At 38.3% G+C, this 14,809-nt stretch overlaps 1 protein-coding gene across 1 annotated transcript; it reads left to right on the plus strand.

The window, feature by feature from the left end:
* Nucleotides 1-7,792: 7,792 nt before the first annotated feature.
* LOC131233111 (probable auxin efflux carrier component 1d) lies at nt 7,793-12,655 on the plus strand. Its single transcript, XM_058229716.1, has 6 exons — nt 7,793-8,604; nt 10,996-11,170; nt 11,317-11,402; nt 11,487-11,644; nt 11,783-11,859; nt 12,521-12,655. The coding sequence occupies exons 1-6, from the start codon at nt 8,097-8,099 to the stop codon at nt 12,585-12,587; spliced, it is 1,071 nt and encodes a 356-aa protein (XP_058085699.1). The 5' UTR covers nt 7,793-8,096; the 3' UTR covers nt 12,588-12,655.
* The last annotated feature ends 2,154 nt before the right edge of the window (nt 12,656-14,809 follow it).

The raw sequence follows: 14,809 nt of genomic DNA on the forward strand, positions 1-14,809 counted from the left end.
CGATAGTATAAGATAATACATAGAGAATTATTTATTAAATATTTCATTTATTTGTTATAGTTAAATATTGTGATCTTGATTTATGAAAATATATTCTTGTTTATTATTTTTCACATCAACTATACATTATGTTGATTGTTGTTCTACATCGGCTTGGCCCGCTTCAAGTTGAAAATGGATAGCATATGACTTGAGGGTCCCACGTGCGTTGGCTAGCTCATCTTGGATTGTGCTAAAACTCCAACTTAATCTGTGAGTCGTAATGAGGCATCCCGCATGGTATTGGAATTATAGCGCTCGCGTGGTCATTAGGATACAAGTATCGGATATTATGATACTAAAATGGGGTTACAATCAAAACTTGCCGATCTGATCTGCCCAAAACATACCGGTGCCAAAGTTGAAGTGTGCAGGTCATATAGGGCTGAACCTATGTTTAAAAGTGAAGTCTATTTATTAATCAGGTCTAGTTAGGGTTATATATAAATGCATGTCAACTTGGCTAGAGTCTAGCTTTGCCCGCTCATTTATTATTTTCATGAGTATATTTAAAAGTTCCATTTCTTCTTTAATTTTTAAATATTTAATAGCTAATTTATATTAGACAACTTATTAATAGAAATTAATATTCTTCTGAATTATCTTAATAACATAGAGGTTATAGTATAAGAATAAGGTCCATTCATTAGTTAGGTAGGCCATAGTCTAGAACACGAATGTACTTATGATAAAAACCGGATTTAAGTTTTTAAACCCATACACATGATATTGCACCTGACGAGTAGCATGGATATTGTTGCTCCTATCTACTCCGGCGGGAAATGTGGTTTCATTTAGATGATATGCCTGGTACCTACATCTATTTGTTTGCGGCAACAAGAGGGCTTTTAGAAAAAGCTTTGTGGGGCCACTATGATGTTTGTGCTACATCCACTGTGCATGTGAGCTAAAATGTCAGGCCAATCCAAATTCAAGTGGGCTACACCACACTGGAAAAGTAGGAAGAGAGATTACTACTAATGAATTCATCTATGAACCAACAAGTTTTACATCAGGTTGATATTTAGACTTATCTTTTGAATGGTTTGGATGGAATATAAACATTAATACATTGTGTCCTAAGAAGGTTCTAATATCTTCACTTTTCCAAGGGTATGGTCCACTCATGTTTTAGATGAGCCTTTTTTATCCTTTTTATCCTTATTCTTCTTCTTCTTTTTTGGTTGAGGCTATAACATGAGTCGGCGCAAATGATAGATTGAATGGATGTCACACACATCTCAGTGGAGCAAAGCTTTTTGTTGCAAGTGCTCTTATGATAGAGGATGCCAGCTGCAAAGGGCTAAAAATATAAAAAAGTGTCATGTTTTCAGGTTAGAGGTGAGGCTTATATTTAAAATTACAAAAAATTATTTCACATTAAAGATATTTCTTCTTTTCTTTGCACACTCCACCTCTATTACATATATGGCGCTTTTTCATTAGACAATATCAAATTAGCAATTCACATCCTACCATTGTTATTCGTGATACTGACCTGGTATATGTTAACTCACAATCTCAATAGCTGATGTAATTATGAACAGATGCGGCCTGAGAATTACACTAGGAGAATGATAATCACTAACTTATCTTATTGTGGGAATCTGCGCAACTCATTATTTTACTTCTAACCATACATTTGATGGCCATCAATTGGATGGTTAGAGTTGCTTGATCATTTTGACATTAGATAGACTCCATCCATAAGATGCCCCACAAATTGGGTTGTGAGGATCAATTGACATCCATATGTATCACCCAATATATACCAATATCATCCATGAATGATATGACTGTATCAGCCCATTTCAGCCTAAAACAGCTAGATGCAAGGACATTATGACTCCTATCATGTGAATGATACTATATATTAGAAATTTTCTGACACAACTAAATTTAAGTTTTTTAAATTTTCATATTCATTAATTAATCCTACGATTCTCCTTTTTTATGTTATTAGATTTCTATAAATGTAAAACCCCACAAAAGTATATAATGTGAAAACTCAAACTATGTTAATGTTAATCTTTCAATATAAAAAATCTCTCCCTAATCTATCCTAAATGAAATGAATGAGAGCTTTTCATGTCTACCCATGATGTAAGATCACAAGAGACATGCAATTTTAGTATCTCTTTCTCTCTCCAAGGCATGTCCAAGGGGGCATTCAAGCTCTCTCTTCGCTAGGGCTCTCTCCTCTCTGCATCTGATCTAGTCCTTCTACTACATGGCTATCCATCAAAGACCTTATACCTATAATGATCAAGTGTTGGACCACCAAATTCGGTGAACCATCTTATTATCTTTAAAAGCAATTGAAATAGTTTTAACGGTCAAAACAAAATTTAAAAGTTGAAAACTTTTGTAAAGTCTTTTAAAACTTTTAAGTTACGGGCTCAATGGGAAAACTACTTAGTGAACTTCTGATCTTTCTGATCTGCAATATAAATAAGCCCTTAGAAAATTAGTAGGCCCCTTGTTAGCCCATGCAAGGATCAACAAATCTTGATAGATATACTCAGTCACACCCATTTTTGATGACATGGTAGCATCATAAAATGAGCCAAAGCACATAATCAAAACCAATCCCTCACATGTCCTTAGTTCTAAGGATCAACCAAGTTTTAATGCATCCTCAAGTTTATCATAATCCAATCAAATAGACTCCTAAACTAGTGACTTACCATCGATTCATTAATTCAAGTGCACAATAGATACACTCATATCCCATATTCATGACACACTTACACTCGCCGATAGGGTGAAGGCATACTGACTGCCCAATGGTGGATTCTTTCCATCCTTATCCAAGGTAGTCCTCTCACATTGGTGATTATCCCCATAATCGTATGACTACCTATAATGGTCATGGTATAAAGAATACTCAGATCCATAGACCACAATTCTCCATTGATCAATGACCATTACGGCCAATCTCAAATTCTCAAGAATAACAAGTGAAATCACTTTTCCACTTGACTCATATTCATGTATTTAAGGTAACATCATATATTAATTCAAGGTATAGCAATCTGTTCCATTGAAACCTTTAGTTAACATGATCAACGACTAAGATCATCACTATCACATGCACATGGCCAATAAATTAGACTCAGATTAAATTTTCAGGGCACAACTCCTATATATGCAAAAACCCATTGACAACCATGGTCAAGTCAAGTGTTGCCTGAGTTAAGAGGCCAATTGAATGAAGTTTCACCATGTGAGTCATCCAAGTGCTTATAAGTTACACTTCCACTCATTACTGCTAGGATTAGAAAAGACCAACCTACTTGCACTATTAAGGCTATCAATGGGCCATGTTGACCCATTAGGCTCTGGGCAAAGCCCACTTCAGGCTGGACTTGGGTAATGAAGAGTAGGTCTAAAATTTAAGCCCGTTTAATAACTAGGCCAGAACTCAGCTTTGTTTAAGAACCCACTAGCCTAGCTCAAGCCCATTTAAGATTCAAGTCAACTTTGTCATATCATGCATCATGGTCACGCTTATTAATTGCTCAGGTGGATGGCCAGCTTCGGCTTTTCCGGTTCGTCACAGGCCCGGAGTCAGACATACCTAAGCCCAGCCCATTAACAGCCCTATTCACTTAGTTTGAACGTAAAGGCATATCTAAAACTCAGGTGGACCACACCATAAGAAACAATTGGGGATGAGGAACCTACCTAGACCTAGGGTTAGCTTCAACCCGGATTTCAACTGTTCAGATTGGGCCTATTCAAAATTTTGATTTTGATTGGCCCAAGCCCAACCCATTGAATGGGTTAGCCTGAACTTTAGGTTGGGGTGGGTTGGGTTTGAGGTTGGGCTAGGCTTGGGCGGCAAATCTTCAACCTGCCTGCCAAGTTGGGTTGGGCTTGAGTCCAGGCCTTGGCAACCCAACCTTATATACAGTACATAACATATAAGTTCTGGTTTATGATTGGATCATATTATAGACTTTATTTTGCTAGTGTCATTTATAGGTGTATTAACCCAACCAACCTCTTAAGGTTGGGTTGATCTTGAGTTACACATACGCCGTGTACATTTTCTTGGTGCCAGTATATGAACCATCACACTCTACAAGAGTATCAAACCATGTGGTTATCATTCACCATAAGCTTCAAACCACATCATAATCCCCAGGGTAATTTCATCAATTTTGGCAATAGGATTAACGGAGAGAAGTTTTAATTTTGGGGAATTATAAATCAGAAACAGTCACAAAAATGTCATGGTAGGGCCCACTCAATGACATCACCACATCTACAACGTTCATCTGGTGGAGTTATTAAGCATTGGCAACCATCTTAAACATCAAACTGGTGACCAGAAAAAGGGACAACTTAAAAGAGTTCTGTCCACTCATCGTACGGTCAGGATCGCCTCGAGATCTGAGTAGCATGAAGTTTAATGAGAAATGCCCCCAGTGCTCAGAGCACCATAATCATAGTGCTCCTAGTTGCATTAGGACACTTAAACCAATCCGTTGATCCAGACCGTTCATCAGGTTCAAGGAATATTTCATAAGCTACCATGTAAACACAAATATGACAAATATTAACCATTGGATCAGTGGCTTTTAATATGGACAGTCAAGATTGATTACACAAAAATAGGTACACTCAACAGTTTGATCCATCTACTTGGTATGGCCCATCATAGATTGCTTATGATTATAAAGAATCACTTCCCTGAGGCAAGGCAAATCATAACCACTCCATCGGATATAGATAAAAGGCCAAATCAAGGATGGTTTGTATCGTCCAATCAGTTTGGATTTTTGCATAGCATCCCATGGAATCTGTTCTGCACATATGGACAGTTCAGATCAATTGATTGGATTATCAAAATGAACCAATGCAACCAGAATCACTATAGCTTATAGTGCACTGAGTTAATACCTTTCAACGGCTGAGATCTTCTGAGCTCCCACAAATGAAAATTGTGGTGGGCCTCAAGAAAGAGGGTGTGAAAAAAGAGTCATGTGTCTTTCTTTTTACCAAAAACTATCATTTTTAAAGCAAGTTTAAGACCACACTTATTCTCATTCTTTTGACCCGTGAGGGAAAAATTCTTCCTTCAACACTTATCTCTTTACTCCCTTACTTCCCCCACAATTCATTTCTTTATTCTTGCCTTCCCTATTTACACCTTTTTGACTAATAGAAAGGAAAATGGCAATAACATTTACAAAAATGAATTTAGGTGGGCCCCACCATTTAATAATCCAGTGTGCTACACTCAAATTGGCCACGTGGCAATCCGAACCGATCGTTAGATGGCTCCTACTGTGGATTGGCCATCCTAGGAAAACTCAACTGATCGGATCATCTTGACCATCTATGGCATTACAATTGTTCATTAAAATACTAAATTCTCTTACTCTCCTTAAAACCTTGAAAAAGAGGTTTACTGGCCCCCACAGGATAATCTGATCAATGTATCACATGGGACCCATGGCTTAGATGATATAATAAAAACCGCAGGCTGGTCAACTGCTATGTAGTGAAAGAATGGACTGCTGAGAAGAGACGAGAAGAAAAGAAAAGAAAAGAAAAAAGGAAAATAAAAAATAAAAAATAAATGAAAAAAACTTCCAAGCTTTTTTGACCATCCATCGTTCTCGTACATCTGAGAGCCACCTGATAGTTGACCAGACAAGTTTTCTTCCAAACGATCGACATGGTGTGTCCCACCTGATACTTGGCCCTGATGGGCTAAAAAGGTATGAGGTTGTCACATATCGACGGTGCGTGTGGGTCTAGGAAACCTCAAAAAGAAGGGAAAAGGGGTGCATGCTAAAAGATTCATGTGTTTCCATTAATGATTACATAACCAACGAAATCATAAAAATCAAGAGCAAAAACTTCAAAAGTTAGTAGTAAAACTAAACTTTAACAAGAATGATATGATCAGATCTGCAAAGCCCTGTGATTGTTTGGCTTTGTACGGTGTGGCCCAGCCATATGCAATCAAAACAGCTGATATGAAGTTTGTGGGATGGGCTGATCAGGGCTGTCCGTTTTGTTCCATTCTCAAATGATCTGAACATATCATTCCACAAAATTCAAAAGAGCCTAATCAAGTTCCTCACCAAATTATTTCAAGCACTCAAAAATAAATCAAATAACAAAAGAATCTTTTTCAGTACATAGCCAAGATTAAAGGAATTTGAAATAAAAGCTAAATGACATACCAGTTTTTTTTTTTTTTTTCAACCAGGCCGAGTGGGCAAGTACTACCATGATTCGATCCAACTCATCTGCTTTATGAACGAGTTTCCGCACCAATATTTTCTTTCAGGCACCACTCTATGGGTAAAAAGAAAGTCTGCTAAAGCCATCAAACAAGCCTAAAGAGAGGAAAAGAAGAGGAAACAAGACAGAAATACCCACAAAATCTATTCAAATCACAGACGTATCTCAAGTTTGTATATGTGACCATTTTGCCATTCACCTCATACAAGCACTTACATGCTCTTATTAATATTTGTCAGCTCACTTTAGAAGTAGCATACAATGCCTACACAGAGATCTTCGGTTTTCACTTCATATAAGTGGAGCCCATGGTTCATTGATCCAAACGGTCGATATGAACAGCCATCATGGCCAGGCTGTATATAAAAAATCCCCTAGATTACAAGACGTGACCCGAGATGACCTTTCTTTTCTTGGTTGATTGTGAATTGCTGCTGTGTTTTCTTTCTTCATCATCGATCCTCTCACCATCAATTAAGGCCCTGTTTGGTAGACGCTTCAAAATGGGTTCATCTCATTTTACTTAATTGTAATTTTCTATTAGCAATCATGATCTCTAATACATAATTACCATTAACTAAAATGGAATTATGTAATGGAGATCATGATCTCTGATGCATAATTAATTATGATTAACTAAAATAAGATGAACTCATTTTCAGGTGTCTACCAAATAGGCCCTAAGATTTCCCATCTAGGAGATGTCTTTTCTTTTTCTTTTTCTTTTTCTTTTTCTTTTTCTTTTTTTTTTTTCTTTACAGGGGCCAATAATATCAACCTCTTGGATCACTGAACCATAGGCCCCACTTGTGCAATCTGAAAATCTTAGTCTGCTATACAACCTGTCTGCAGAGCATCATATAGTACTTCAGCTTTTCTTTCAGAGTTTGATAGGAATAAACAATACGAAACAAAAACAGAAAGAGGAGCAAAAAAACTGAATGGGACTTGCCAACTATATGTTGAGTTAAACAGTAACCAGATGAAGTCAGAGAAAGAGTAAATGCATGAAGGGCCGTATTTTGGCAATCCAAACCGTTTTTCTGATACAACACACCAGAGATGATTTCTAGAAAATCTTCCCAATGAAAAGATTCCAACCCTTTGAGCAATGGCCTACAGAAAAATGATCGAAGAGAAAAATGGGCAAAGGTCCACGTTCCATGGAATAGCACAACAATCAAAGGATTAAGATATTCCAACCTAGAAGATTTTGGAGATACCCCCCATCCACTGCGGGCCCCATCAAATCAAGGGTTTGGAATGCCAAAATATGGCCCCATGTGTACGGGATCCTGAACATCAGCAAAGTGTATAACTGCTGATTTACAGGACCCTATAATTCCTCACAAAAAGAAATGCCGTTATGACAGTGACAAATGGAGTGTAGTTTTTGAGAAGCATGGTTCTCCGACGCAAATCAATCTAAATCTACGAAGAAACAGCTGCATTTCACAGGGTAATTATATGTGTGCATACATATGCATGTATGTAGTCAAAAGATCTGAAGTTTTGCCTGCAAACATGCACGTTTCAAATGCACATTAATATACACTTGAAGGACATAATGGTCATATCCAAAAGCTCAACGGTCACTTTAGTCATTCACCAGAAAAAAAAAACGGTTTATACCAGTCTCACCTTTCTTTACCGGCCAAAAGAGCCAAGATTGTGCATATAAATGAGAGATTAACCAGACATTTCATTTTAAAAATTAAAAAAAAAAAATTAAGTCTAACATAAACCACGAGCTATCTTTTTCTTCTTCTTCCTTCTTCCTCCTAACAGCTGATATGATTACCCTGGCAGACGTCTACCACATCTTGGTGGCAGCAGTTCCACTGTATTTTTCCATGATCTTAGCCTACATCTCCGTAAAATGGTGGAAGCTCTTCACCCCTGATCAGTGCTCAGGAATTAACAAATTCGTAGCAAATTTCTCAGTCCCACTGATGTCATTTCATGCCATTTCCACCAATAATCTTTACCATATGAACCTAAAACTGCTACTTGCAGACTCACTACAGAAAGTACTAGCCCTCCTTCTATCTGCAATCTTTATCAAACTTAGTTCCAGAGGCAGCTTAGATTGGCTAATAACTGGGTTCTCTCTAGCAACACTCCCCAATACATTGGTCTTGGGAATTCCGCTACTGAGAGCCATGTATGGGGATGGTGCAGCCAATCTTCTGTCTCAGATAGTTGTCTTACAAAGCACAGTTTGGTATACCCTTCTGCTATTTCTGTTCGAGTTCAGGGCCGCAAAGGTGGCCGCTGCTGCTCAATTGTCTGAGACCACAGGTATGTGTTCATCCTTTCATTTTCAATGACAAGTACTTGTGTATATCAATTCCAGAAATAACTCTTAAGCAATCGAGGAAACATGAGTAGTAGAATTTTGCAGAATTGATAAGAGAAATCTCTTTTTCTTTTTATCTAAGCTTTGTAGCAAAATCAACTTACATTGATAAGCACACACACCACCACACATGCCAATGTGACACGTTTGAGATCCAAGTAATCCACTAGGTGGGCCCTTCCATATAATTCCCTGGCCCAAAATCAGGATGGACACTGCATCGACATTGGCCAGCCATTTTCGTCTTCCATTTTTCTCTTACTATTTGGACCACTTGATGATTGGATCAGCCGATTTTTTTTCTCACATGGATATCTACACGGTCGGCACACCTGATGGACAGCTTGGAACTCAAATGTGTGCCTTGGGTTGTCTCAAAATCTAGTGAACAATTGCCAGTGGTACTTTCATGAATGATACCAACTTCTGAAGAAAACATACAGTTCTGAACCTTAGCAGACTAATGGGTGATGATTGCAGGAGACTGTGTGTGCGTGATGCAAGTTTAATCTCCCTTTTTAATATCATGTCAGTGAACTAGAACCCAAAAACCATGGTTGCGAAATTTCCATGAAGGCCATGGTACTTCCCAAGGATCATGCAAGTCTACATAAGAGGCCAGAGAGACAAGTTCTCTAAAAGGCATCTGAATGTGTTTTCAGAAAAATGGCAGGATAGGAATGAGACGTGTTCCACACCAGATTTTAGGCCCTATATCAATATTAGAATATTTATCAAGCCTTCTGTTTTCTTCTTAATCCAATAACTAGTAACAATGGATGTTAATCAGATGGTTCAGTGACATTTTTTACATCTGAGAATGGTCCATATTATAAGACATTCGAGATAAAAATTAAAAATATATATATTTCAGGAATTTCTGGCTATATGGAATGTGATTGGGTCCCAACTCATGGCTCAGTGGGAGACACAATGTGTTTCAACACTGAGGTCATGGGTTCGAGTGCCCATGTGGTGTGTGTGGGTGTGAGTGTGTGTGTAAAATAATAATAATAATAACAACAACAACAACAACAACAATAATAATAATAAGGAATGTGGTTGGTTCCTCCAGATGGGGCCAGTTTGGCCTTCTACAAAAATCAAGGGTGTCATCATAATCTACAATATCATCCCATATGGGTATCCCTTCAGCAGGTCACCATAGGCTAAACAAGGACAACCTATGCTGATGGTTCACCCCAATTTTAAAATGGCGGCACCTGATTCACCTGTTCATGACATTTATGTGTGCCAATCCAAACGATCCAAATCTTAGGCCATCGTGGATGCAGAACAGCCCCAAACCACCCTGATCAAATGATCATAACTGTTCAATTGTAAGCTCTCAAATAGACAGAGAAAAGTAAAGCGGCCAGCAGTTCAAATTCACTGGAAAAATCAGATGATTAAGATTATCAGGCCAGTGTGATTCTCAGGCCATGCACCAACCACAATGGGCCCCCACAATTTGGACAGTCCAGATTCGATACATGAATGACATGCATACAATGGATGAGCCATACCATCTAAAAAATGGTGGTGAATTATCACAGTGTAGTCCATTAAAGTATGGATAGCTTAGTGGTGATCTAGCCCATTAAACTACAGATGGCTTAGTGGCGGTCTAGCCCTTTTTTTCATTTGATTCCTATTCCAGCAACTTAACCAGGCAAAACAGTGTGTAGCACATCATGGGTCCCCAGTAAACTATTTTAACCTATGAAGGATAATATTTATACGAGGAATTATAGGTCCTAATGCATCAGAAAGTGACTAGTTCCCTGCTGTTAGGAAACATAGTTATGAGATCCCGACCGTTGCTCTGAAGTAACCCAAAATGGATCACTGATACCAAAAAACTCTCAAATCAGACGATTCTAACCAGGGATCAGAGGATGATGAATAATGGTTATAGAGAAAACACCATAATGGTCTGAAATAACAGTTAACAAATAAGATAGGTAGATCCAATTATGAAAACTTTTGGGGCACACCATTTATGGTGATTCATATCATATCAATGGTCTTGATCATCGAAACATGGACCCAGCTTGTACAACATAAACATATCAAGATACTCATGTTCTGGTGCATTAGGAACATATAAGCCCTCTATTATTACTTCATTGAACAGAATTTTTTTGTTCATTTTTCATAGGATTCTATAACTTCGAATACAAATTCACAAAACCTAAATGCATATAGTCTCTTATGAGAAGTGATAGTTCTGGAATTTGAGTTGTTGTCATTTGTTTGAGCCTTCTTTGAGAATGCAGATAATTTATTACCTTGTTTAGTTTTCATGTAAGCTAATATTCTCTTTGCCTTAGGAGAACTAGAGGTTCAAGGAGAAACAGAAGGTCATGAAGCAGAGGAAGCAAAGACCAGACCCTCAAGAAATATCAAAACCAAGCTTATTCTGTTGATGGTGTGGAAAAAGCTCATGAGAAATCCCAATACTTATACAAGTTTGGTTGGTCTCATTTGGGCAGCTATCAGCTTTAGGTAGAATACTTAGAGCGACATGTTCAAAATACACTACAAATCAGAGGCACCTTTTCTTTTCAAACGTTGTGTGGTCTGGAGTGAAAAAGAAATAACAATAAAACAAATAATAAACTAACCATGTGATAGGGTTGAATCCATTGCAGGTGGGGAATAAAATTGCCAACAATAGTTGATAAATCAATATCAATATTGTCAGACGGCGGACTTGGAATGGCCATGTTTAGTTTAGGTGGGATTTGATCAATGATGGCTACACGAGGTAGGAAATATAAAACATTGCTTATTTCTAACTGTGGCTTGTGGCCCTCGACAGGTCTTTTCATGGCATCACAATCAAGTATCATAGCATGTGGGGCCCGAATGGCAGCATTAGCCATGGGAATAAGGTTCCTTATAGGACCTGTCCTCATGGCAGTCCCATCTGTTGCTATTGGACTGAGGAGTGTGCTGCTAAATGTGGCGATTGTGCAGGTGTGTACATTAGAGATAACATGCACTTGTATGAGATCCCCTACAATCAAAATCTATAGAAGCATACATAGACTTGTGTTATATAACTATGTATCTCCATAGTCCATGTAGGATGATAAAGAATTCAATGTGTTGCAGGCAGCACTTCCTCAAGGAATTGTGCCATTTGTGTTTGCTAAAGAATACAACGTACATCCAGAGATCTTGAGCACTGGGTAACTATGTTGTTGGCATTCTGGCCATTTGAAACAGAAGCATGCTCCAATGGCACCCATACCACCGTAAGCTACGGTGGTACTGGGCTGATATGTGGTCCACATGATGCATGTATGAAATCCAACACGTCCACCAGATGCGCCAGCGCATATTACCCCCTGATCCCAAAAATCAGTCCGATCCGTGAATCATGTAGGCCACAACATAGGGTACAAATTGTGAGGGACACCCACCCTTGATTTGCATGACGGCCCACCATGTTGTGTATATGGAATCTAGGCCATTCAGACCCTTCATCTGGCCTGGATGAAGGGTCAGACCAAAACTCAACTATTTTCCAATTCAGGTAGGCCCCTATGCAAATTAAGGGTAGGCATCCTCTCTCACATTATTTCCTGTGTAGTGACCCACCGGAGTGTTGGATTAGGCTAATTTCTAGCATTGAAAGGTAATATGAGGTGAGACGAGTGATGGACGGGTTGGATGGTCCGTATACATCACTTGAGCCCCAAATATGCTCGGTACCTTCATAAGCTTACAGTTGTACCAGTACCACCGGAGCACGCCTCTTTGAAAAAACATCATTTTTGCCTTTCTAGCCCTCAACCTTTAACAAAAGACACGAGCAGGTAATGACATTTGCTTTTTATCCTGTTGTAGGGTTATCTTTGGCATGATCATCGCAATGCCGATAGCATTGGCCTACTACATGCTTCTAGGATTGTAAATAGCCGCGATTCTCATGCAACCAAACTGGATCAAAGAAAATGGCTACAGAGGGCTACATAAAGACAGGGAAAGAAATACCATGAAATGTATTTAACACCCACTAAAGTACAGATTTCAAACCCTTGTTGGAAACATGCTTATTAAGATTCACAACTCCGCCATGTATGTGTGCTGAAGATATAATGAATAACAGAGGATTTGCACCAAAGAAATGAAAAATGTAACTAAGATGTGAATACAGTTGTCTACTTCATATCTAAATAAAGAAAGAATCTGATATTCTAATTCAAAGTACCAGAATCCTTCGTAAGATCATGACGACATCACGAATGGAACGTCCTCCTCCTCTATTAGAAGCCTTCTGACTTTAGCATCTATATAAACATGCAAGATATGAATTTTATAGCACTATTGAGCTCCCTTTTTTCCTTGGAATTTTCTGTGGTTGATTGTTTTACCTATTCCTGAAGCAAAGTTTCAACTTTTATAGTATGTTTGGCTTGAGTTGCATTGTTACTTGTTGAAATGATTTGCACAAATCAGTTGCCTACATGCACCAGAATCTTCTCATCAGAGGGTCACTCCAGTTTTGGAATCCAACTCCAGCTTTTCTAAACTCCCTCAAAAATTATGGCAGTTATCCCAACTACCTTTAGGGCCTGTTTGGTACGTGGGCTTAGATGGGATTAGGTGGGATGGAATTGCATTTAGTCCCGTGCAAATTCCATCCTGCATTTGGGGAGAACGGGAAGGGTTGGGATTAGGTGGGATGGAATTGCATTTGGTCCCTGCGGGATTTTTAGTGGATTTTGAAATCCACTATACATGTGGGCCCCACATTGATGCATGCGTTTTATCAACGCCGTCCATCCATATACGCCCTTTACACGTGACATTCTAGTTATATACGTGGATAAGTGACCAGCATCCATTGTGAATTTGGTTCGTTGATTACAATTCCAAGGTCCACCAAACAGGGTATTGCTTAATCCAGTGTTTTTCCCATAGAAAGAATTTTATCCCAAACATGGGGATTGGATGGCCAAAATACCATGGTATTTCCATACATGCAATCATTGTGCAATAATGGTATTAATCCCATCTAATACAATTCCATACCATTTAATCTCATGGACCAAACAGGCTCTTAACAGCACCAATTCGTATTATTGTGGTTTCTTTTTATTATGGCTTTTTTAATATTATTAAAATTTAACTCACATGTATTTACTAACAGAATTAGCAAATACATTAGTTCTCTATATTGTAATTAAAAATAAACAGATTTCTTTTAAGGATGATTGTAAACACCTCCCTCTGGTTTCTGAAAATTGTAAACACCTCCCCTCTGGTTTGGATTATTGCAAGTAACTCTCCTCTGGTTTACAGATTCAATGCAGATTTCCCAGTCTTTTGACACCGTTGTCTTTGAGAAATGGACCATTTTACCCTATATCGCATAGGTAAGTGGTTGAAAACGAGTGGGCCTAACATAGTGTGTGTATGTCATCCAACACATTTAGCAACATACTCCTCAGTCCAATAACAACGGACGGGACTGCCATGAGGGCAAGTCCTACAAGGAACCTTATTCCTATGGCTAATGCGATCATCCAAGCCCCACATGCTATGATACTTGATTGTGATGCCGTGAAAAGACCCCATTGATTACCACGAGCTACAGTTTGAAACAAGCAATGATCCATATTTCCTATCATTTGTAGCTATCGTTGATTAAATCCACCTAAATTGAACACGGCCATTCCAAGTCCGTCATACGACTATATTGATATTAATTTATCAATTATTGTTGGCAATTTTATTCCCCACCTGCAATGGATTCAACCTTATCACATGGTTAGTTTAGTATTTCTTCTATTACTATTTCTTTTTTACTCCAAACCACACAGTGTTTAAAAAGAAAATATGCCTCTGATTGATCGTGTCTATTATGAACATGTCGCTCCGAGTGTCATACCTAAAGCATATGGCTGCCCAAATGAGACCAACCAAACTAATGTAACTATTTGGATTTCTCAAGAGCTTTTTCTACACCATCAACAGAATAAGTTTGGTTTTGATAATTTTTGAGGATCTGATCTTTGCTTTCTCTGCTTCATGACCTTCTTTTTCTCATTGATCCTCTAATTCCCCTTCGGCAAAGAGAATGTTAGCTTACACGAAAGCTAAATAAGGTAATAGATCATCTACATTCTCAAA

The sequence above is a fragment of the Magnolia sinica genome, chromosome 18 (assembly GCF_029962835.1).
Source record: "Magnolia sinica isolate HGM2019 chromosome 18, MsV1, whole genome shotgun sequence".
Lineage (NCBI taxonomy): Eukaryota > Viridiplantae > Streptophyta > Magnoliopsida > Magnoliales > Magnoliaceae > Magnolia > Magnolia sinica.

Coding starts and splice junctions, on each gene's coding strand:
- LOC131233111 (XM_058229716.1), top strand. CDS start 8,097: ATGATTACCCTGGCAGACGTCTACCACATCTTGGTGGCAGCAGTTCCA. Junction 11,171..11,316: donor TGGGCAGCTATCAGCTTTAG/GTAGAATACTTA, acceptor AATCCATTGCAG/GTGGGGAATAAAATTGCCAA. Junction 11,403..11,486: donor AATGGCCATGTTTAGTTTAG/GTGGGATTTGAT, acceptor GGCCCTCGACAG/GTCTTTTCATGGCATCACAA.